This window comes from Physella acuta, unplaced genomic scaffold (assembly GCF_028476545.2).
Source record: "Physella acuta isolate Inbredline_101_S28 unplaced genomic scaffold, ASM2847654v3 ptg000332l, whole genome shotgun sequence".
NCBI lineage: Eukaryota > Metazoa > Mollusca > Gastropoda > Physidae > Physella > Physella acuta.
In genome coordinates this window covers 304,106-329,275 of record NW_026731851.1, presented here as the reverse complement: position 1 = coordinate 329,275, position 25,170 = coordinate 304,106, and the positions used below count along the sequence as shown (strand labels likewise).

Here is a 25,170-nt window from a genome sequence, read left to right as displayed (position 1 = left end):
AATTCTAGATTCCTAGATCTAAAAAAATTCTAAATCTATTAATCTAGATTCTAGATAGTTAGATCTAGAATCTAGATCTAGATCTCTAGTCTAGAAGCATAGACTAGGAATCTTCAGGCAAAACTCCATTTTAGCTTATTTTATTCTCCGCTTCATGTTTACCTCCAGTTGAGTTTATAATAATAACCGAAACACACCAAAACATTATGAAAACACGATTTATTTATTTGTAGGCCCCTATTGAGTATTGTAATTTTGTTTTAACAAATTAATTAAAAAAAACAAAGAGACTGACTTTGTTTTAGATTTTGATAATTTACTTTTGTCAAAACTTGAGAAAAATCCAAATTTAGAATATTGAATGTGCTATGTTCATGTATCAGTTAGAATTTTCATCGCAATGGGTGAAGTACTTAAAAACGTAACTCACAATTGCAAGGCGGTTAAGTTTGTACTGTTATAAGTATTTCCCAGGCAATATACTATAAAAATAAACATTTATGAACTTACAATGACCCCAAAACTGAGGCCAACACAATTTCAAACAGCTATTGCCCGAGCTATGACATATGCTGATAATTAAAGTCAATGTGAACTCACAGTGAACCCACTAACTGTTCTGTTAGTGTTAAGTTAAAGATCAGCTGTTAAGTGTTAAAAGGAGCAGATCTAGTAGTAGTAGTAGTAAGTAGGCTAAATATTAAATAATAATTAGCCTGCAATTTTGAGGAAGTTGTAGGCTGAGATGTGTCATCATTTTGTGTTAGTGGGGGTGAGGGCTGGCTTTTTGTGAAGATGTGTAAATGAAGAAAGGAGGGTGTTAAGGATCATCAAAGAACTAATGATATTTAGCCCAATACTCCTCAAGTTGATAATTAATTAGGCTTACGCTAGGGCTTAGGCCTACTTTAGTACTAGATCTATATAGATCTAATTACTAAATATCAATTAGACTTGGTAAATTTTCAGATTAATTTATTCAATGGTTTACATTCACCTTCATTTTGTGTATTTTGTGTATTTTATTAAGGGCATGGGCGGGTGATGAGTACCAACTTCCTTATTTCCGAGTCTAAAGATGTAATACTTGGCTAATAGTTATAACTCAAAGAGATAAGCATAAAAATATTTTTTAAATCCTCCGTTGCCATGGTGACGGCGGCCATATTGGATTTTATTGACGATTTTTAAATGGAAATAACTCAAAAATGGTTTGTACAAATTTCATAAAAACTTAATACATTCTGGAGACACATGTGTTTAACACTTCCTATTGATTACATTTTCAAAAAAGAAGATAGTTTATTTTTTACTTTTTTTTCCCATACATCACTGTAAAAATTTCATTATTTCGTCCAATTTTTTCACTATTTCAACAATAAAAAATTTTTTTTTTTTAAATTTCCAAAAGTGTTCAATACGTTTTATTTGAACATATATACAGAGTAACTGGAAAAAATTTAGTTCAGTTCTGATAATTATTAACAAAGTTATTTCAATAATTGTTCACAAAAGTATCAAACTGAAAAAAACGCAAAAAACCAACAAAAAGTTGCAAAAAAAGAAAATTTACAGCTGTATGTCACTAAAATTGACCACATTTATTGCCTGAAGTATGGTGCTGCTGAATATATTCCTTCTGAGCTTGTTCAGCTGTTAGTTTCCTTTTTTCTGGCTTTCTTTGTTTTACCTAGAGCTGTAGTAAAGCTGTTGCGAAGGCGTCTTTTTTGGCGTCCTTCACTGAGTCTTTGACTATGGTTTCCTTCTTTTGACAGCAATGCCATAGCATGCATGGGCCCAATACTGAATTATGCTATCGCAGAAACAGCAGTATATTTTGCATGGTCTCGTGTCTAAAGCCAATTATGATAAGACGATGTCTTTGTTTATTGTGAATGGCCTTGTTGTGGATTCTTTTGCAGTTGTATACTTACGGTTTACAACATTTTTATTACTGCCACACCATGCTTGAAGCAAACCCTTTACACTTTTTTCACCAATAGTAGCCACTACATCACAGTTACACTCTTGGCAAGGAAATGTATTGATAACATCAAGAAGCAAATCACAGTCGACAATAATTCTGCATGGCTGTTGTTTACTACCATACTAGATGTAACAGTGCTTTCTTCTGTCTGTAAAAACTGTCTTACATTGCCGCAGTTTCTTAGTAAATGTGCATATTACATATGCACCAGTGCTTGTCTGAATAGTGCTAGATTGAGTAGAGGTAGACTCTAGATGCAATCAGTTGCATTCGGACGTGCCCTTGCTTTAGTAAATTCGTTAGATGTGTGTATCTATTTTTAGCGAGTGTTTTGTTCTACCCATTATCGAAAGAGAAACAAACTAAATCGTCTCACTGCTTATGATAATTCACACAAACTAATCTAAACTGTTAATAGTATATTCAATTTAAATAATTATATGTTAAAATAATGTAAATATTTCACAGAAGCTTAGAGAAACAAAACTAGATCAAACTTAGCAACGCGCTGAAACTAAGGGAATGTTTACTTCCGAAGCGAAACGACCAATCGCTAACTAGCTTCCGCCGTTGAATGCCAATGAAAAAATTGAGGTCAAAAATTTGCATACCGGAAAAACCCGAATGAGTAAAATAAATAACTTTATGACGTATAAAAATAATCACATTAAAATAGGTATTTTGATCGGTCCTTTAATTTTAGAACAAATAAAGAAAGGAGGTCACGGCCTTTCCATTGATATGAAACACATTAGGCTTCCGCAAAATCTAATAGTACTTTTCTAGGTCGAAAAATTGCTATTTTTACCGAAAAAGTGATCAAATTACCCTGAACACACTACTTTGAACCCGGTTTTTCATAAATAAATAATGTTTTCAGGGTCATAACAATGTCATTTTTAGATTCAACGATGGTTATTCTGTATACATCAAGTAAAAGTGGGAAATCGATGATTTAGTGGATTTATGACGAAAAGTACACCCGCCCATGCCCTTAAAACACATCAAGACATCAAAATAAAAAAAATAACACAAGGGCCTACTCCATATTATATATAATTTTTTTAGTTTAATGTTTAAAGTGAAGTTAAATTAATATGGTGGCCTAAAACATAAACTTTGACGTAGTTTGACCAGCTTTTGTTTTGATTTTAATTAGAATACTGTAAGTCTGCAAGTAGATAATAAATAACAAATATTCTATGGTCTGATAGTTTGTTTGAACATCAGTCTTACGCAATTACAAATCAAAACAAACTACTTTTTATCTTTGAATACTCCATTCAGTGAAAAATGTGATAAATAGTGCCATTTAGAGTCCATTTGTTTTGCATAGAGCTCATGTAAGTACATCTGTTTTTTTCAGAATCTGTTAACATCTGATCAGATGTCATGAATATGATATTATTTAATGAATCTTAACTAACACTACATTAATATCAATATTTATAATTCTCTTCATGGACAAACCATTTGGGATACCACAACCACATAAGCTCAACAGACCATATTGCTACCACCCCCACCCCCACCAGTCTGGTGAGCTGTTTACAATGGTAGAGCCAGGTCGAATTATTATGGGCTATTATGGGGCAGATAATTTAGTTTTTAAACAATTTGAAACTAAGCGGAGGTAATAATAATTTCTGCTTGTTCTTTTCATTGGCGTCTGTAAATTGTAGTCACGACGAACAGCTGTTTTCTTGGAAGCAGAACGGGGGAAGTGGAGTGGAAAGTGAGGGTGAGGATAATTGTCCTTCACTAGCTACTGATAGTGTTTCAAAGCAAAATATTTCAGTCACAGCATTGGTATAGTCAAATACACAAATAAGAATTACTGAAAAACAACTAAATAGTGGCGTATGCTACGTCGTGGGTCAGCTCATTAATATTATTACTATAAATTATTAATGACAAATATTTATACAAGTGTTTATATATTTTAAAATTTATTGTATACTTTGATTTTTGAACATAGAGTAAAATAAATTAAGCTAAATGGAGTTTTACCTTTAAACCCATCCCCTTGAATCCAGCATGGTTGTTTTGCTAGCTCATGGTCTCTAAACAGAGAGGTCCCTAGTTCGAACCCCAAAGCAGATGAGGCTCGTTAGCTCGGGACAGCAACTCATCTAGGAAAGAAAACTAAAAAATAAAACAGTTGCTGACTTTTAGTTAGTTCTTGGTTGGACAAAGGCTATGGAAAAAGATACAAAAAGAAAAGCTGGCTGGAATATGGCGCATAACAAGTTGACACATAATATTTAATAGGGTTGGAGGAAATCCCTTCCAATATAACAATTAAGAATGAAGAAGAAGAAGAATTCCTGCCAGAACAAAACCCTTGGCTTTAAGCAACTGTTGGTTTGTTGCATTGAGTAAAAATTAAGTTAAAAATAAGCTCAAGATAATAATGAAAACAATCTCATCTTAACAAGTCTGGCCACAACCCATACCCACGCAGTGTTTACTGGGGCTAAATGCTTTACTTTACTAATTACTTCATGATATTTTTTAGTGCTGTAGTATCTTATATGCTGCTTATAGCACTAAAAAAAATTAAGTTGTATGGAGGCTACATGTTTGCACATAAATGGCAATGAAATTGTAAATAAATGTACATAAAATTGTTAGAAGAAATACACTTAAACAGACCAGCGGTTTATTTTAATAGCCAATTAAGTTGATATCTGCCATGTGTTACACTGTGTGGTATTGTGGTGATTTTGGTGTTCTGAATCCATGTGACATATTGCCATACTGTATACAATAGCCTAAATTAATATGGATAAAACATTTTTCAATCAAGTTGTTTACCACAAAACACATAATGATTTAAAAAATATATTTCAATCCCTCAACATCACCCTATCGAGGACTTATCATCACATAATCAATAATTCTTACTAAATTGAGCTTAATGATAGTCATAATTCTTGTCCATTCTAAATTTAAAAAAAAAAAAAAAAAAAAACAACCCATGATTATGATGTTATTTGTTGATGACACTGATCTTTGATAAGGCAGAAGTAGTGTGATCTTTAGCTAAAAGATTGACATTTGTGTGTTGAAAATGTGTTTTATTTGAAAAATACAAGGTTAGATTATCAGACTCTTATTCCTGTAAAATTAAGCCACTTTTTCTTTCTATAATGTAATATCATTTACAGTCCAATGCACAATAACTGTTAAATTTTATTCCAGATCATGACAATGAAACCATAGGTATAAAACTACAATCTGCTTGATACATTTGCTGGTGAGTAGAATTTTTAATTAAAATCTTTAAATTAAATTGAATGTCACACAAGATAACATTAATATAATTAATTGTAACATGACTTTGCTAAAGGCTTAATTGTTAATTATTAAGGGACATAATACTATTTTCTATAGAGTTGAAAAAAAAAGTGTTAACTCCCCTCAGTACACATTGGATTTTATAACCACCATATTTTCTTTACATATTGTAAGCAATTTTTAGATAATACAACACATCTAAAAAACGAACACAATTTGAGAAGCGAGTAACCGAGTAACCGGATTAGAGGATTTAACAGTGGAGAAGAAACCCACTTTTCTTATTAAAAACAAAACACTTATCACAAAAAACTTGGGTTGCATTTGGAAGCCTGAATCAGATTTATGACATTTATATTAATTGAAATTGTTTTGAGATACGAGCAATTTGACATACGAGCAATGTTACGGAACGAATTTAAACTAGTATCTTTAAGTATCACTGTACTTAAATGCTTTTGTCTTCCTTAATATAGTTCTCTATAAATATTTAAATGCTGTTGTCTCCCTTAACTGGCCACGGTTTATGTACATGTATTGTATTTAAATGCTTTTGTCTTCCTTAACATAGCTCTCTATAAATATTTTAAATGCTGTTGTCTCCCTTAAATGGCCACTGTTTATGTACATGTATTGTATTTAAATGCTTTTGTCTCCTCAACATAGCTCTCTATACATATTTATTGTCTCCCTTTAACGGGCCACTGTTTATGTACATGTATTGTATTTAAATGCTTTTGTCTCCTTAACATAGCTCTCTATACATATTTATTGTCTCCCTTTAACGGGCCACAGTTTATGTACATGTATTTAAATGCTGTCGTCTCCCTTGGTCCTACAAGTGTCTTCCAATGTTAAAAAACTGTTGTCTCCCCTGACCATCTTGATACCAACATGTAAATGACATTGTCTCCCTTTATGGACCACGGTTTATGTACATGTATTTAAATGTTGTCGTCTGCCTTGGTCCTGCCAATGTTAAAGATCTGTTGTCTCCCCTGACTATCTTGATACCAACATGTAAATGCCATTGTCTCCCACGATCAGCCATTGTCTTCACGAGGTCAGTAGTCCAGGTCAGCCCGGGGTATTTCAACTCGAGGCGACGTAACGTCACTTCCTGAATCAGCAGCTCCTTAATGCAGGGTGACCTTCACGTGCTAGTTGACCGAGTACCGTTAACAAATGACCTGGCCTAGGTGGAAAGACAGGTGTTTCAGTGACGTTGATTGTCAACAAAGCCATTAGAGTAGTTATATAAACAGATGAATGTTTTGGTTAAAACAGATAAATATGTCTACATTTGGGGTGAAGTAAATATACAAAGTTTACAGTAGTAACTGCGGAGTTAAGAAGGTAGACTTGCAACACAAGGTTGAATGGCAGCACCAGTACAGAGTAGTGGCCCCAGTCTCAGAAACAATTCTCTAAATATAGTATACATTTACATATTGGATAGGATATAAGCTATAGAGGGGCGGCGTGGCCTAGCTGTAGAGAGCTAGATTGCTAACTCGAAACTCTCGAGTTTGAATCCGGGTTCAAGTCAGCTGACTGCTCTATGCCGAGGTCACTGAAACAGATGAATTCTACTTCATCTTGGGTACGAACGGGAAAAGATGATGGTCAGATACAATAGCTAATAGTAGCTTAGATCATTGCCTGCAGTCAGCACTCGATACGATACAATGTATTAGTCATATATACTCATATAATATGCGGCACGACGACTGAAGCCTCGCAATAAGTATAGACTGCACCACCTTGATTGAAATTATCCTCACTTGTTAATTAGTTACAAAAAATCTTTAACACCGGCACACGTTTTTTTTTTAAACTGTCTGCAACTGAAACAAGCAAATGAATACGTGCTGTGAATGCCACATAGCCGTTAGAAGAACGGCCGTCCGCACCACTTGCCGATATCCCGGAGTGATGGCATCGTGCCATGGATAATTCCACCCAGAGGGTCAGTGGTTGGGTCTGTGACTTGCTGGTCGTGTGGCTTGCTGTCACGCTGTAGACGTGATGCTCATCCATTCCTTGGCATTACGTTCTACATCCGTTTCGGGATGCTTCGCTCATGTATCCAATTACTGTTTGAATGGTGTTGCCGAAGCTACTTTCGTTTTAAACATGTGTATAATTGGGTTCGGTCGCGAATCTTGTTTGTAGACTGAAACTGCAGTATTATACTATTGCCAACTCCAGTATGTTAAAATTTATAATTAAAGTGTTTATTTTACAACTTAAAAAAACCCCACCCCATCATGGGTGCTGAGGTGTTGCATAGTCCGGGGTGGGGGGGGGGGGGGTTAGGTTAACGTCCCATACCCACACACGACATAGTTTTCTGTGGTTAGCAACTCTGGAGTGCCTGTGATTTGCTGACTGAAAACAGTATCGAGTACACGTTTAACCAGTTTATTTTTTAGTTTACTAGCCGATCTTCCCGTCTGTGAACGGGATAGTGTGGATACGAGGTTCATCAAGTTTGTGTAGACCCCTTGTCACCCACACACTCAAAGATTTGTTCGGAGAGACAGATTTAAAACAACAACAACACATTACTTCAATCTTTTGTCTTTATTACTTTATGCATTACAAAAAAAAAAAAAGTTTGTATAACGTAGCAAAATTAATCCTTGTTTCTTTCTCCCACACTAAACCATTTATACCCCCCCCCCACTATCTGTAGATGACAAGACTAACATGTGCCTACAAATCTTATCTTCCTTACGTACATTAAACCAATATTAATCTGTAGATAATATGTGTCACTGTTAGCCACATTAGCTTGAATATATATTGTAAAAAAATCCACTTTCCTTACTTTTATCTTTACAGCGTTATCTCATGTCTACGTACCTGCTGATTTACTTTAATGTTGTCTGATGCCTACGTACCAACTGACTTATTTAATGTTATTCGATACATACGAACCCACTGCATTATTTTAATGTTTTTCGATACCTACGTACCCCCTGCATTATTTTAATGTTATTCGATACATACGAACCCACTGCATTATTTTAATGTTATTCGATACCTACGTACCCCCTGCATTATTTTAATGTTATTCGATACTTACGAACCCACTGCATTATTTTAATGTTATTCGATACCTACGTACCCCCTGCATTATTTTAATGTTATTCGATACATACGAACCCACTGCATTATTTTAATGTTATTCGATACCTACGTACCCACTGCATTATTTTAATGTTATCCTATACATACGAACCCACTGCATTATTTTAATGTTATTCGATACCTTCGTACCCCCTGCATTAGTTTAATGTTATTCGATACATACGTACCCACTGCATTATTTTAATGTTATTCGATACCTTCGTACCCCCTGCATTAGTTTAATGTTATTCGATACATACGAACCCACTGCATTATTTTAATGTTATTCGATACCTACGTACCCACTACCCACTGATTTAACCTTGAAGAAATTGGGTTAGTGAAAACATGGCAAGTTGCCAAATCTATTACTGTTGGGTAATGAATAAATGTCGTGAATATCAAGTGCATAGGTTTAAAAATGTACATGTTGGTGAAGGGGGGGGGGAAGGAAAGGTAAACACAAGTGGAGGTAAATTGGACAACAAGGGCAACCGTTGAGTAAAGAATACCTCACATGCTTTCTAATACAACCTAAAATATCATTTTCGATAACGTTCTAATCTACAATGTGGTGTTGCGTAACTTGCCGTGTCGTGCAGTTCTCCGGTGCATACAGGATATACACAAATGAATTTGCCTTATTGGCGTGTAGCCATTGTGTGTGCTACATAGATCAGTTCACCAGAAAAGACTTAAGCTCGTGTTGTGTGTGTGTATGCGTGTGTGTTTGAGTGTGCGTGTGTTTGTATGTGCTACATAGATCAGTTCACCAGAAAAGACGTACGCTCGTGTTGTGTGTGTGTGCGTGTGTTTGTATGTGCTACATAGATCAGTTCACCAGAAAAGACGTACGCTCGTGTTGTGTGTGTGTGCGTGTGTTTGTATGTGCTACATAGATCAGTTCACCAGAAAAGACTTAAGCTCGTGTTGTGTGGGTTCGTGTGTGTGTTTGTGTGTGCTACATAGATCAGTTCACTAGAGAAGGCTTAAGCTCGTGTTGTGTGTGTGTGCGTGCGTCTGTGTGTGTCTGTGTATACATTGAGCTGTGAATGTTGGGATTAGCCATTCATAAGTAGACTTCTGTGTTCATTGTATGATTTCCGTTTCGCTACTTGCCCCGATGGTCAAACGTTGTAATGGTCGGTATACGTGGCGTTGGTGTAGTGCGTTTGGGGAGGTCAAGACATGTCCTTTGGGTTCATATTATCCAAGATACACGTTAAAAGAACAACACGGTTGATAGCTTAAAATTGGTGGCAGAGGTGTTAAATCCCCTTGCTCTCTTAGCCTGAATGCCTAACGTATTAATCACCATTAACTGTCGTCACTCTGGAAAAGATGTATATAATAAACGGATTCATTAATTATCATGTCCCGTGTTGGCCATTTTAGAAACAACAATGACGTCTTTATTGTAAAACTAATTTTTTTTTGTAAACGAAAATAAAATGTAATTTATCATTTAGATGATTAAATCCTTTATCCATCCCTCATCGACACGATTCTGTTTTCTTATGGAAAATGTGGGAAAAAAAATCAACAAGCAAATCGACACTGCCATTATTGGCACCGTTTTGCTTGTGAAAAAGAGGCAGAGAGTTGATTGGTAGTTAATTTCTCCAATTTCTGGTCACCATGTAGAGTTCATCCATAAACAAATAAAAAAATCAAATAAATTTGCTTTAGTCTAATTAACTTTAACAATGTCTAACTAGCTTTAATGATTTCTAATTAGCTTAGAAAATAGATATCCTTGCAGTGTCATGATGAATTATGTATCTGAAAAGTATGAATAAAATCGCTACATTAAAAGTGGGTCTAAAGTGAGTTACAAGATTGGCCACAATCACAAACAAACGGACGTAGTGAACTAAGTAAAAAACTTTTAACCAGTAACCTACCACCGTATCGCAATGGTGATATAAGAAACAAAATTCCATTTTTTCTTGTAACGTCAAAAAATGTTTGACTTTTTAGTAAAGTATCATTTAAAACAAAATAGTTGACAAATTCCGACAAAAACTGTGACGCTGTTCTAGATTTCAGACGCTGGTCATCAGTGAACTACCTGCGTCATTGCTGACGTACATGTCGAGGTCTAACGTTTAGAGCTAGCGGACCTGGCGAAAAGTATTCACCTGTGACTGACCTTTATATGTAGTGGTGGTGATGGTGTGTGTGTGTGGGGGGGGGGGGGGGTTATAAAGTCCAGCTGAAGTATATAAAACCGTTGGCCTAAAAGCTCAACTTTCCGCATGACTGAAAACGAACCTTGAACTCCCCACAACAGAAGCTGCGAGTGTCCGACAAGAGAACTCCGTTGTCTGTCTGATCTGTGTTGTCACTGTTTACCCCCCCCCCCCCCTTTGCGAGTAAAGCGACACCTAAATCATATTACAATATATTTTGTATCCAGTGTATTTTTCATATAAATAGCTTTTGCTGTAATTTCTTTATGTAAAACCAAATAATATTACTTTATAAAATATTAATTTTAAAAATAAATTAAACGTCGATTGATATGTTCTAAAAAACGCATTTTCTTTAAACAAATCCAGTATTTTTACGGAAAAGCCTAATACGTTAATTAAACCTACAGTTTTTACATTACAAGCGCAACATTATACGCTCAAACCCCTGTGAATTTCCATACAAGAGCAGCATTTACATAGTTTCTTCCAGACATCTCTTGGAGGGGGGAGAGAAACTCTACTCTCCCCCCCCCCCCCCAGAACGAAATTAAAATTTTATAGAAAACATACTTCTTACTTCTACCAGTGTTCTTGCCTCCCCCCCCCCCCCCCCCCTCACCACCGGAGAAAAAAAAGTCTGAAAGAAATAGTTAACATTTATACACCGAAAACCTTGTAATTTTGCATTAAAAACCCCAGAAAATCTCCTACGCCCCGTAACAAAATCCTCTCCACGCTTGTGTCCTGTGGACGGCGTTTAGCATTAGTGTAGCCACGAACGTAATGCTCTGATTTTCGTGTTCTTGACGCAGGTTTGACGTCACCAACTTGTACATACCTGCTAAGTACACGTACACACTCATAGAAATTTTTCTGAGTTTATATTTTTCATCCCAATAAAGACGATTTTCGGTCGTAAAATGTATCAATGTTATTCATAGTATATTGTGGACTACAACTTCATGAAATCTGCTTTTCGTGTTTGGATTTTAACATTTTATTTAATAACCTAACCATATTAGACTTAAAGTGTTATACCAACACCAAAACTTATGTAAGTTGAAGAGGTTGTTTTCTTGTATTTAAAAAAAAAAAGATCAGCTGGTTTGCTTTGAATTACGTAAGTTTGTGTTGTCGGCTTTTTAGTTTTAAATTATTTGATTGTGTATACCTACATGGTTCGGGAAGCAGTGGCGTTAATTAGAGCTTTGATAATTTGTATCATGACTAGGTCGTTGAACTGTTTTATTGCCACCTTTGATGGCGGTGCTTGTCACGACACGTTGTGTCCTTAGTTTATGAAGTTCACCGCGAATTTTTTTTTACCTTGGATACACGCCAATATTCTGTCTGTAGTTCGGTCTTCCTGCTTTTAAACTTCTGATTTTTTTAATGAACTTCATAATTTTTAAGGACTTAAAAAAAACATGAACTGATATCGTCGCCCAAGTTAATTTTCTCGGCGTTGTAGGTTATCTACCTTTTTGTAAGTGTTACCTCCCTTTTCTCTTGTAGTTAATAGTAAAGTACTATGACGGTCAAATTGGCAGATGAAGTAGAGTTTACCTGTGGTTATTTGTTTGAGGATTGTGTCTGCATTTGTCTGTTGTAGTATAGCTTGTTGTTAAAGAGAATCATTCATTTATAGCGAATCATTAACGTCGACATTGCTTTTGCGTGTACTTTTACTTTATGTGAAGTACTTCGGCTACTGTTCTGCAGTCATTGCTTGTTTATTCGAAGCCATACCATACTCCTAATCTACACTATAAACCATGAGATGATTGGGCTAATGGTTGGACGGGAGGACTTGTATTATAATTATATTCTTATGTGTTTCATAAGCGCTACTTAGAGCGTGTGACAACACATTTTAGGGTTAAGTTTAGGGCAAGTCTTCGAGTTTGCATATTCAGCCATTCCGGTGATCAGGAAATCGCTTGTTCACTTGTATCAAAACATTTTGTTAGAACTTCTATACTAGTAAAAAACGTGTCGCGACTATCCAGCAAACACCCACCAGGTTATAGACTATTTATACTGAGGTTCCAACAAGGAATGAAATATTGTGTACAGTTTAAGGCTGTCACTGCCAAGTCCTGGGTCCTAATTGTCTATGCTAGACACGATACGGGGGAAATTCCGGCACGTCGTAAAATTGCTCTGACCCTCTCAATTTTCTTGCCCCCGTCTCAGGAAGTAGCCGTAGTCAACGTAGACAATTTTTATGCCAGTGGTTCTCAAACTTTTAGTTTAGACCAGTTGGAATTCATATTTAACAAGATTGTTTAGGTTACAATGTCTGTCCGTCCGTCCGTACGACATAAAGTAAAAAAAGTTTCCCTTTCAAACCTGACGGTCTTTAGTAGAGTTCACTTGTTTCTGTGACCTCGACATATGAAGAGATAGTGTGGTCAGCACTATGCCCAGCCGCCTTTACTTTCTCTAACGTGAGTTAGTTACCCATCAGAGTTGGTTAGACTCAGGGACGGTCTATAGACTTGAACCCGGATTCGAGCTTACGGGTTAGCAGTCCAGCTCTCTACCGCTAAATTCCTCTAACTGACAGTGATTTGCACACCTTTTAACAAAATTGAACAAATTATAAATGTAGGTAGATCGCATCGTATCTATGGTAGTATAAATTAATTTAAGCACGTAAGCTACCCATACATCTTTATTTGAAATTAAAAAAAAAATCATCCCGTAACTAGATTTTGTTTTTTACTTTGAACTACATCCGTGTTTTACATCAGCGACGAATTTTGTCACAACATGACATTTTATTGTTATGAAAATTAAACCAGGTAGAAATCATTCAACAAATATATATATAAAAAATAGTGGTCATTAATTTTTAAAGTCCCGTATGTTAAGAAAAGACAAAATGATACGAGCTTGGCAATCAGAAAAAAAACCCCACTCTTTTATAACGTAATGAGAAGTTTAGTTTTATCTAACAAAATTGAAAAGGGATATGGAAATGCAATCGGCGGACGAAATTATTGCTTTAATAATAAATATATCCGGAAGAAATAAACCATAAAAACTGAGCTGATAAACTTTTAAACTCCGTAAAAACATTTTAAAAATGCATTTACGGAAATATAAAGCCTGTAAGACATGCTAACGCCAATTAGTAAAGGTTGCTGAAATTGTTAACTAATGTAACGGCTATCTTCTTCGGCTAGCTTAGGGCCATTTGAATGCAACTTATAGTGTGTTTTGGGCAATGATTATAAATTCATGTTTGTTTTGTTTAGCTATAATTGTAAAAATAAAATTGTGGGCCGCAAAATTTATTGAGGAGATATTAAGGCTACCAACGAATTATTTATTTTTATTATTATAGTCAGATCTAAATAAAAAAAAAACATATTTTCAGATTTTTAGTGAATTGTTATTTTAAACTTTGTAAAAGTATCATTAAAATGTTTTTTCTTATTACAAGTTAAAACAATTATATAATTAGATGAAATAAGTAGAATTAGTTGTGCATTGATGTTTTATTTAAAATAAAAACGTATAGAACTGAAGGTAAATTTGAACATGAAGGTAACACTGCATATATCACTCCCTTATCAACCTTGGTTTTAGTACCTTCTTTTTCTCGTCCCGGGGAGGAAAGGGGGGTGGGGGAGCTCTAGTAGGATCGGTGAATGAGTTGTTTGAACACATGGGTAAGAGGTTTAGGTGAGCGAAGTAAATAGAAAGTACGCGTGGAGTGTTGACCGGAGTGTTGACCATGTCCACAACTCTACTCCACCAACACGCCTACAACGTCAAGACGGCCGGTGGCTTTCTGGCGTCGGGAGTAGCGCCTTCAGGGTCGACGTGAGACCACGCTTAATGGGATGACATTCAAGATCTATGTGAAAGATAATTCAATACATATTTTGATTAGAGCTACATATACAAAAATTGTTAGAGTAATCCCCCCCCCTGTGAAAAAAGTTTGAGAATAGCCGTTTATATAAGGTGAGTTAAACGGTAACATATGTATGTCCTAATAACACCCTTGCCACGTAGTATATGCGCGATGCTGTTTACATGAAGAAGGTGGGGGGGGGGGGTTGGGGGGTTGTAAGATGAATGGTCTATAGCTTATGTCAGTTGTATGAGTGTCAGGAGGCGGCTGTCGTTCAAATAAAGTAATGGGTCACTTTTTCACTGACTGAGATAATAAAACGTTCACAATTTCGGCACTTAAATTGGAACTGTTCTTCCGTCCAGAGGCGTAGCGACCCTTTCCGGCGCCCGGGGACAAATTTTCAATTAGGCGTCCCCCTCGGGAACAAACTTTCAATTTGCATCCCCCCTCAAACTTTCCATTTGCACCCCCCCCCCCCCCCACCCCCCATATATTTTTTATATTTATAATGACAAACTGCACCTAAAATGAGATTTTAATTTGTTTTTCCAACCCATTTTGGCGCCCCCTAAGGTCGGCGCCTGGGGACATATGTACCCCAGCCCCCCCCCCCCCCCCTTCGCTACGCCTCTGCTTCCGTCTAGCTTAGAAAGTGTTGCTCATTTACGCTTTTATAAACTTTCTGTATTTACAAGAAGTAAATTTCCCTTGTAGTCTGGAAGTCAGGGCCAAAAAAGTCTCAAGTACAGGGTCAATTTGTTTTGAAGTTACGGGTGCGAATTGTCTTGAAGCCATGTTAACAAAAGGGTCAAAGATTCTTATCACAGTTCCGTTTGACTCGTAAAGTAAATGTTATACCCCTCATAATATATGAAACGAAGTAAATGGGAAACTGCGATTGTTGACGGCCATTTCTTCAAAATAAATCTGTACCACATTATGTATTATAATTACCCTTATTTATGTTAATGAAAATAAAACCCCCAACTAAAACTAGTCAGGAGAAATCAACAACTCGCCCAGAGTTGAAAACAATTCATTAGAATATGTTTTCCTGCGAGCTAGGGAACGCGTGTTACTTTAGTGATACACATAGTCGATCATCTTGCCCGGTCCCCGTCTGTAGAGTACAGGACATTCAGTCGTGGTAAAAGGTCGTTAGTGACTTACTAATGACTCGGTCAATATTTGTGTAGGTAAGCGTGACGCTGACCAGTCGATTCAATGCTGCTATTGAAACGAAATACGTTGTTGACATACACGTGTAATTACGTATTGTATGTGAGTGTTATGACGTCACGCTTACAATTTTGAATGTGCGTATTTGTTGTTTGGTTGGATCTTGCGCGTATGTATATGTGTACACAGAGTAAATTTGTTTCTTTTTAATAAAATGGTATTTAAAAAAATATTCATGTCTTTGAATGTCTTTGTTAGGTGTGCATAAATGGAGAAAAGATGATTGTAATTAGTCTAGATGAGTAAGACATTGGAGGGGGTGGCGTTCCGTGTTTATGGTTCTGAAGGGAAAGGGCATTAACTGTCCTACAATTAGTATTAGTTTGATTATTGATTATTTTGATTCTTTTATCTACATTTTTTTAATATGCAAGTGGGTGACCAGCTTATTCCATATAAGAACTCTGTTTGAGTAGCCTTGTAGAAGTGACGCTATTGTCTAGAATTATGCCTGAAGTGTCCACATACTTTTCTCGCACTAAGGCCCACATTTTCTCCTCGCGACCCTGGCGTAGTGTGCTACAGCCTACAGTTGTTGTTTCTTATGTTTGTGTTTATGGAGGGAACGTCTTAAATCTACATCCTGTTTCTCTAGTTAAGCCTCGATAACTATCCGACGTAAAATACAGCTTTAATTGCTGCAGCCAGTGCCCTGTTAACATGTAGCTGCTAATTATGACTCAAGTATGTATGAGTAAACATACACATTGTGTTTAGATCCCGGATGTATAACCACTTTACTTTCCTTTTGCTGTACATGTTTTTTTTTTAAATATACAGTGTTTTTATACTTAAATATTATCCACAAAGTCATGACTATTTTTAAAACAAAAAAAATCTTTTTTTTTTAAATTAGAAATCATGTTTTTGATGTGTTTTTAATTTCTCGTGTATGTAGTATAGAGGAACTATTTTATTTCAAGATCAAAATAATTTGATGTTTTTAAATTTCTGACCTTTTAAAAAAAGAATGGAAAAATTAAGAGTATTTTACAATTAAAGCTTATGTGTTATGCAATCGACACAAGCAACGCAGCATTTCCAAAAGTGATCTAAAGCTTTTTGATAGGCCACTTGATTAAGATCACTAACTTCAACAAACGTAAGCGTGTTTTATCAGCGCTGTGCCATCTCCCTCCCACCGACATGTTGTATTTAATCTCTCCACTAAAGCACAAGTGTAGATCTTGCAACCCTCTTCTATTGTGCCCGTGTTTATCAGTTCTCTAACGTCTATCTACCTAACCCTTGTACGCCGTGTTGGTCGTGTTTTGAAGGCCGCACTTGCTTATCAGCCGTACGGATTGGTGTTACCCAACTCAGTAGCAGAGTTTATCTTGTCAGAGGCGTAGCTACTTTATCCGGCACCGGGGGTGCATTGGTGATTTTGTCCCACCACCCCTCGTACCAGTGGGTCTATACCAGTTGGTCTATTAACATATACCTATGGATATATTATGGAGGTTCCTTGATTATTGTGCCCTCCCCCAATCCAGTATATCTATACATATATTATGGAGGATCCTTGATTATTGTGCCCTCCTCCAATCCAGTATATCTATACATATATTAAGGAGGATCCTTGATTATTGTGCTCTCCCCCAATCCCTATATTATGGAGGATCCTTGATTATTGTGCTCTCCTCCAATCCAGTATATCTATACTTATATTGCACACCAATCAAGGATTCGCCATAATACATATATAGCAAGTATACATACGTATTCTCATTTAAAAGTTTCTAGTAAAATAAAAGTCGACATAGGCGGACTGTCCTACTGTTTTATCATGGTACAGCGCTGAAGATTTTATTTAAAATATGTTTCGAGATTGTCTTAATCTTTTACGTGTAAAAAAAATTGACTCGATCGATCGCTGAATGATCTTTCACTAATCTCCAAGTTATTTCTTTTGTTTCTACCTCCACATGGAGGGGAATTATTTCGGTGTTGTAGTCGGTGAGGTCTTACCTCCCCTGCTAGGCTTATGTCCCCTACCAGGAAACTTCCTTTAAAAAACTATGAATACACGAGGGCGGGTGGTTGTCGGGCGGGGGATGAGACAAATTTAGTTATGGAAAATTCCCATTTTGCTTAAAATACGTTTAAATTAAAGGAGAAAATAGGTGAAGGGGGAGGTAGGTTTTAGCCCGGTGCAATGTCCCATGACGCATATGTATCCCGCTGCAGGGGGGCTGGGGCGGCGTAGACCAGGTCCTACTAGGTTCTTCCACGCCAGGTAATTGAATGAACCCACCTTGCGCCCAGTTTTCTAGAGCATATCTGCGGCCGGCGGTATTTGCCTAATGGGCCACGGATCGCACGGTGGCTCTGAGAGTGCCGCCATCACAACACGGTGTATGGGACGGGGGACGGTATGTTTACATGCCTCGTACTCGGATCCTGTTGGTGGCAAGTGGTCGGATATATCTGTTGACACCGTGCGGTAGTCGGATAGTTTAGTATATGCGGTGCTGTGCTAGCAGTCGGAGCTTTAGTGTACACTGTGTGGTAGTTAGATATTTGTTATTGTAGATTGCAACTTGTTGCAGTAGGATATGTTAGTGAAGTAGTCGGATTTGTTTTATACACTGTGTGATATTCGGATATGCAAGTATTAAATTAAACGTGTTATTATGTTTGCACCGTGCAGAAGTTAGATTTTTTAAATATATAGTATAGTAATCGTATCTGTTATATACACTGTGGTAGTCGGATATGCGAGTATTCACCGTGTTGTAATCGGATATTATGCTGGTAGATGTTGGATTTGTTGATAAGATTTCTGCTGCACACATCACTGTATAAGTTGTTGTTATCGACTCCTGTGTTAAGATGCACCCCGTGCTTCTAATTGTGTTATTTCTGTGCACGGATTTGTGACAAGTAGTGTAACTGTAAGCAATTAATGAGACTTACTTCAATCTTTGTCGTCAATACATTGTTGGTAGTTGGCTCAAGTTAGATGTTTGTTTACGCTTATTAAGAGTTAATCATTCGATTCCTTGTTGCGGGCTGATTGGAATTTTTCTTTTTGTTATACTTTTTAAATTTAAAATTGGATACAGTATACTCTGTGCTTATGTTTACTTTTATTTGTGTCGTGACACATTAAAAAGCAAATGAAAGCTTTATAAAAATCTAACGTTGGTACGACATAGACTTGCTAAGCTATGCGTCTCCTATCAGCTCCACTGATTAAACTATTGATCTGTTGTTGATTCACTGAAAGAACAGGACGCCGTATTCATAGTATTTTTGTATACGTTAACTTGGACTTTCAAGACTTTTATTCAAGTCTCTTATTACGCTCTATACATCTTTCAAAACTTTGTTTTATTACTTTAAAGTATGTTCAACGTAACTAGACAGTAAGGTTGATATAAATGGGAAAGACTTTCATATCGCGGGGTTTGCAATATGAAGTGGCTTAGTATAGTTGATAATGCACTGGCTAGTGACTATGTTGTGCCGAGTTTGTCTGTAGACAAGACTTGTTTTGTGGATGGTTATGTCAAAAAAAAATATTTGATTCAGTTGTTGATTTACCTTAAGTGCGGAGAAGTGGTTACATCTTGTTTTTTGTTTTCATGCACGGATATGATAAACTAATAAGTTTATCAGGTCCTAGATCTACCCCTGTCATGTGGCTGAACTGTATTGACGGGGTCTTTAAAACACACTTGCTCTAACTCTTGTTGGCAGTGATTGTCTTGTGAATGGCTTGTTGAAATTTGCTAGTTTTTAATACTGACGTCCCTCCCATGTATGAAAATTGTAATAGTAAAAAAAAAACCAAAGCGTTTCGACCTAATGGCTTCATTGGTTTTTAACTGCGGTGATGCTAATAAAATAACAAAACAACTTACACTCACTTGCATAATGAAATAAAAGAAGAGAGTAGCGGCTGGTCTAATAAGCTTTACGTTGATTTTTATTGTTTTAACATGGTGATGGTGGGGGGAGTTCCGGGTTCGAGTCATTGAGAGACAAGCGTTTTTTCTGACAGCAATATATCTCGTGCGTCGTGCTTTATGTCACTTGGGAGAGGGGGAGTCAACTTGAGTCTGATTTTTTAAAATCCTGTCTTATACCAGCTATAGCACACATTCTGAAAGTTCCGGATGCAACGTAGCGCATTTATTTGATACATTATTCAACAATTTATAACACCCAAGCATTCATTGTGTGTGTCTCGAGTAATGTGTACATTGATCCATGATGGGGTAGGATTGTATTACCATAAGGACTACTTTATCACAGATGTTTGCGGTTGTTATTTTTTTTTATGGTTATCGGAATCAACTAACCGCCATCATCTCAGAGGCTAGTAGGTTTCCAAACACCTATCTTTCTTTCTATATTGGTGTTTCAATGGTGACGTGTGAAATTTGTCATCACCGCGAGTGTATCACAATGGAGGCTACTGAACTACGCTTCGTAGGCGTCGTTAGAGCACTTTGGCACAAGAGAGCTGGCATTCGATGAAAACTGACACCTTCGTATTGAAGACATACCCCAAGTTTACGGTCTGGTGAACTTCTACGTAAAAAAATTCCACCGGGTTTTGATTGCATGGTTAGCCGAGGTTTTAAATTCTTAGAAGCATTCCCTGATGTGTAGATGAGATTTTGGTTGGGGGTGGGGGAGGGGCTCAAAACACTGCCGTAGTTTTATTCTTTTTTTTTCGTGAAGATCTTTGTAAAATATGGGCGTCAGTTGTTCAGATTTTTATCGTGCGATAACTAGGGCGAGATCTTGGTGAAGTTGATGACAAGACGTCAACGGACATAAGACGCTGTTTGGTTTTTAGCTTTAGTGCTTACACACGACGCTAAAATTAGATTCATTAGCTCTGGTGGCATGTATTTATTTATTTCATTACAGCTTTTTAAAATTAATTAATATATTTATAGTTTTGTGTAGAGTATAGGCTTTGTGGATTGTTGTCGCTTAGTTTAAAAAAAATCAACAAGGAAGAAATACATTACATTAAAGAAATATTTTTAAATACTTTGGATTAAATCGATCACAACCGATTTCCTTAATTTCCGGACGGAAGTCGAATACGGAACTTTGTAATAAAGAGGGAGAAACAGAATGGAATACTTTTTTAAAAATCCTCGCTAATTAGTTAGTTTGACCTGATGAACGAAACTAACGTGAAAGAATTTTCATTCTTGGCGGAAGTCAGGAGATTACTGCCATAGCTCTATGCAAATGTTACGAGATTCTTTCACGGTTTCAACACAACTTTTGACAATTTACTCCTTCCCCCCCCCCCCCCCCCCATCACCGCCCAGCAGCTCGCTGTAAAACTATTTATAGTCAAGTTTCTAAACTACATGAACCTGTAAATGTAAAAAAAGATGGCCCTCAAATAGGAGCAGAGTAAACTCAATATCTTACTTCCCGTTTTATGTTTTCCTTGAACACTTACTTACTGTCTGTGGCGTTATTTAGCCTCGTCGTCTATCTATCGATCTATCTTTAGACTGGGCACTCTTCTATTTTGTTCCTTCAAGTTCATTTTCTCGGAATTCAAGTGCACTACATAAGTTGTTCAGATCTAAATTTATACTTCTAAAAATCAAGCTTAAAGTTATGTGTTGTTTTTTTTTGTGTGTGTTATTTTCTGTCGAGTGTTTAAACAAGTGTATACAAAGTTAGATCCGAGCTGATATTCTAACTTCAACATTTGAATCTGGTTTACAACGTGTGTATTTTCAGCTCCTATCTAGTTTGTTCACCACGGATTGCAAATGTTCATGCTTAAAATATCCCCGTGTATCAACTCATGCTAAATACGGAGGTCGTTTTTAACCCCGTTTCTCAACAAAACCACGCCCCCGTCAACATTTGAACCGTTATCGCTTATCTAAGCTAGTTATAGTCATACTAATGTATTTTTAGGCCAAAGTCACGTTAATTTGTCACTGTTTATATACCCCACCGGTCTCAGCGCCCTCCATTTTCCCCCCTTTTATTTGTGTTGTACAGTAAAGAAAGAGAGCGCTATTTATCTTGAGGCCAACTTTGTTTGTGCCGATTGTTGGTTTAGTGTGAAATATAAGCATTGAGGATTCCTTGCGGCGAATACAAGGACTTGAGGGGGGGGGGGGGCGTTTAGTTTTGACAATGGCCGGTAGATCCATGCTTGTGTAAGCAGTAGGCTAGCCTAATGGATGTCTATTCTACTGGAGTAACGCCCGCAGACGTCGATGAAGGGTGGGTTTGAACTCGGGCTGTCTTGAGCGTGGGACGCTTGCAATGGCGTTATCTTTGCGTTTCGAAATGGTGTGTGGGAATAGTTTGGTTTGGGCGTAGAGGAATGCCTCGAGATAAACCTTATCTCTTCAGTAGTGACTTTGACGAATATGACAGAAAGATATTAAAAAAAAACATGATATCAGTGTCAGAATATGAGCAAAATTCGACACACCCGACCAGTGGCTATAAAGAAAGGATGACGCCCACGACATAATACTATCAAAAACTTACACCCAGGACATATTTATCTAAAAAAAAATTGTAGGCGATTTTATTACAATTTCGACAATAGTAGACAGAGTCTGAATGACATAAAGTAATAGAACATGAATGACAAGGTATATAGTGGCAAAACCGTGAGCCCATGAAATATCAATTATTGGTAGCTGCAGGTCGATCTAACGTGGGTGTTTATCAGGGGTATCTCACTGGCCCTCCACCACGTGGTTTCTTTCCAGCGTTTTCATTGGTTCTTTCCGGTGAATGAACTGTAGCTACCTGGCGAGGAGCTCAGTAGTACAAATGGGCGATTCAGTGGTACAGTCATATTGATACAATACATTGGTGTGTTGAGATAAACTAGATCTAGCTACTGCTGTTTTATGAGCACAGAGATGAAGGATTATTTATTGCGTTTAATGTCTTTATGCATCACAAAGTGTATTTTGTTGTTGGTATTGATCGTGGATTAGTTACGTCAAATCCTTAAAGCTGAACCACTCTAAAGAAAGCGTGTAGTCTAGTCATTAGATGATGTGTTCAATATTTGAATATTGTGTTCGATGTCTTTGGCGTTTCACATTTTATATCTTTTAACGTATCTAATTCATTAGTCTTTAGAGCTGAATGGTTTATTTCCTGTTTTCTTCATCAAGCCATTCAATCGCATGCGTCGTCGCTATCCGGCTGTCGTCATAGAATAGTTAGACGTTTTGTGCGTTCTCCGATTGGCTTAGTTACTTCTTTGTAGTTTCAAACGCCTTTAATTTCGATTGAAGGGATTAAGTTTGTGTGAAGATACTATTACATTTGTAATTTGATGAAGTGCGAACTTTTATCGTAATATTCTTCGAGATTTTTTTTTTTTAATTTACTCTAATTTTTTTTTTTAATTTTAAGATAGCATTGCTTATTAGATAAACACTGTTGACGATAATTGTTTGAGATACATTTTGGAGAACTTGTCCTAGAATTGGCCGACCCGATACCATGTCGAGGTCAAGAGGCCAGTAGTGTAGGCCGGTCTACTGATAGGCACGTGAAGTTTGTGTTTCGTCATGGACGGATTAAAAAACTGGACGGGGTGTTACGCAAGTGACTTGTGACTCTGGGCCCGTTCCGTTCTTTGAGTACTTGGGCTCGTCCCATTGGATTGATATACTGTGTTAACTGGATTAGTCAATTCTGACTGGATTATTGGATTAGCCAGCTCTGAGAGGACCGCTGATCACAACCATGGGGACGTGGTTGAAACGGAGTACGTCAAAAAAATACGTCTTCAATGTAAGTAGCCGGCGTTAAGTTAGTCAATCGTGAGATTGTTTTTTTTTGTCGTGTGGTGTGGTGTGTGGCTTAAATGTAGGTGATTTATTTAAATCTTTAGCTTAGTAGAATGCAGGTGCGAAATACGTTTTTAATGCAAGTAGCAGTTGTTAACTGGACAATATGGTGTGATTGTTTTTTGTGATGTGGCGTGGGCCTTGAATGTAGGTGCTTTATTTAAATCTTTAGCTTAGTAGAATGCGGGTGCGAAATACGTTTTTTAATGCAAGTAGCAGTTGTTAACTGGACAATATGGTGTGATTGTTTTTTGTGATGTGGTGTGGGCCTTGAATGTAGGTGCTTTATTTAAATCTTTAGCTTAGTAGAATGCAGGTGCGAAATACGTTTTTTAATGCAAGTAGCAGTTGTTAACTGGACAATATGGTGTGATTGTTTTTGTGTGATGTGGCGTGGGCCTTGATTGTAGGTGCTTTATTTAAATCTTTAGGTTAGTAGAATACAGATGGGAAATACGTTTTTAATGCAAGTAGCCAGTGTTAAACAGGCGTGGGTTTTTTTTTGGTGTGATGTGTGACCTGAATATAGGTACCTATTAGAAGTTTTAGTACAATACTGTTGTGCCCTGAATGTAGGTGCCTAATTTAAGTAATTTTAGCTTAATGGAATACAGGCGGGGAAATAAGTCTTCATTGTAAGTAGCCGGTGTTAAACGGACGTCTTTTTGTGTGTTTTGTGTGCCCTGAATATGGGTAGCTAATTTACGTTTTAGTTCAGTACAGTAGTGTGTGAGTATATGCATGTGTTTAATGCTAGTTACAGCTTAGGCCAGGTATAAATATGTTGTTTGAACTTGAAAATAAAATAAGTTTACCTCTGTATTTTTCTTAGCTGAAGTATATTCTACATCAATAGATTTATATTAATATGTACCAACTCGTCTACTCTTTACTGGCCTAGTGTTTTCTTCCCATATAAAACAGAGGTCGCGGCCAACTTTTCATCACATCAATATTGACCCATATATTTACTAGTTACCTGTTGTAAAACCAACCAAAGACGTGATCACCCCCCCCCCCCCCCCCCAGTTTATAAACATTGTGTTGGACTTCCAGGTATGGTGTCCTAGAGTACAGTGGACAAAAAAAAGCCTACTCAAATATTTTCTTACGCTAACACAAGGCCGTACTTCTTCCTATTTGCTTTACAACTGAGATTAGATTTTGTTGAACAGTAGGTCTCACAATTTGGTCGAATGGTCCACTTACTGACTGTTGTTGACAATTTGCTTTACATCTGAGAGTAGATTTTGTGGAACAGTGGGTCTCACAATTTGGTCCAATGGTCCACTTACTGACTGTTTGTATAGATTCTGTGCATGCTGTTGACAATTTTCTTTACATCGAGGTCTAGTGAACAGGTCTTGTAGAGAAGGGAGGGGGTAGGGGTATAAACGTCTAGCGGCTAACTTGTCTCTTGCTAACCCCCCTCTCCCCCTTCCTCCACTTGCCGAAAACTATTTTAATTATGTTTTTGTTTCATGAATGGCCATGGTGGGTGATCAATCTAGATCGGGATATTTCCGCGTTGTTTTCATAATCCGCCCCCCCCCCCTCCACCTCCCACTCCTTTATACAACTTCTATCAGGTAGTGTTTGCAAAACCTTTTAAAG

At 37.0% G+C, this 25,170-nt stretch overlaps 1 protein-coding gene across 7 annotated transcripts in view; it reads left to right on the top strand.

Moving 5' to 3' along the window:
• The window catches only part of LOC131940810 (ubiquitin carboxyl-terminal hydrolase 38), a 58,311-nt gene that overhangs the window by 252 nt on the left and 32,889 nt on the right, over positions 1-25,170 (top strand). For 2 of the 7 annotated variants that reach the window (XR_009386582.1, XM_059299640.1), the window contains exons 1-2: positions 18,539-18,670; positions 23,117-23,500. Coding sequence is in view for 4 of the 7 variants with exons in the window: in XM_059299640.1 (XP_059155623.1) it covers positions 23,453-23,500 (48 nt within the window). In the remaining 3 variants the exon portion in view is untranslated. The other 5 variants (XM_059299644.1, XM_059299645.1, XM_059299642.1 and 2 more) reach the window with 4 other exon arrangements.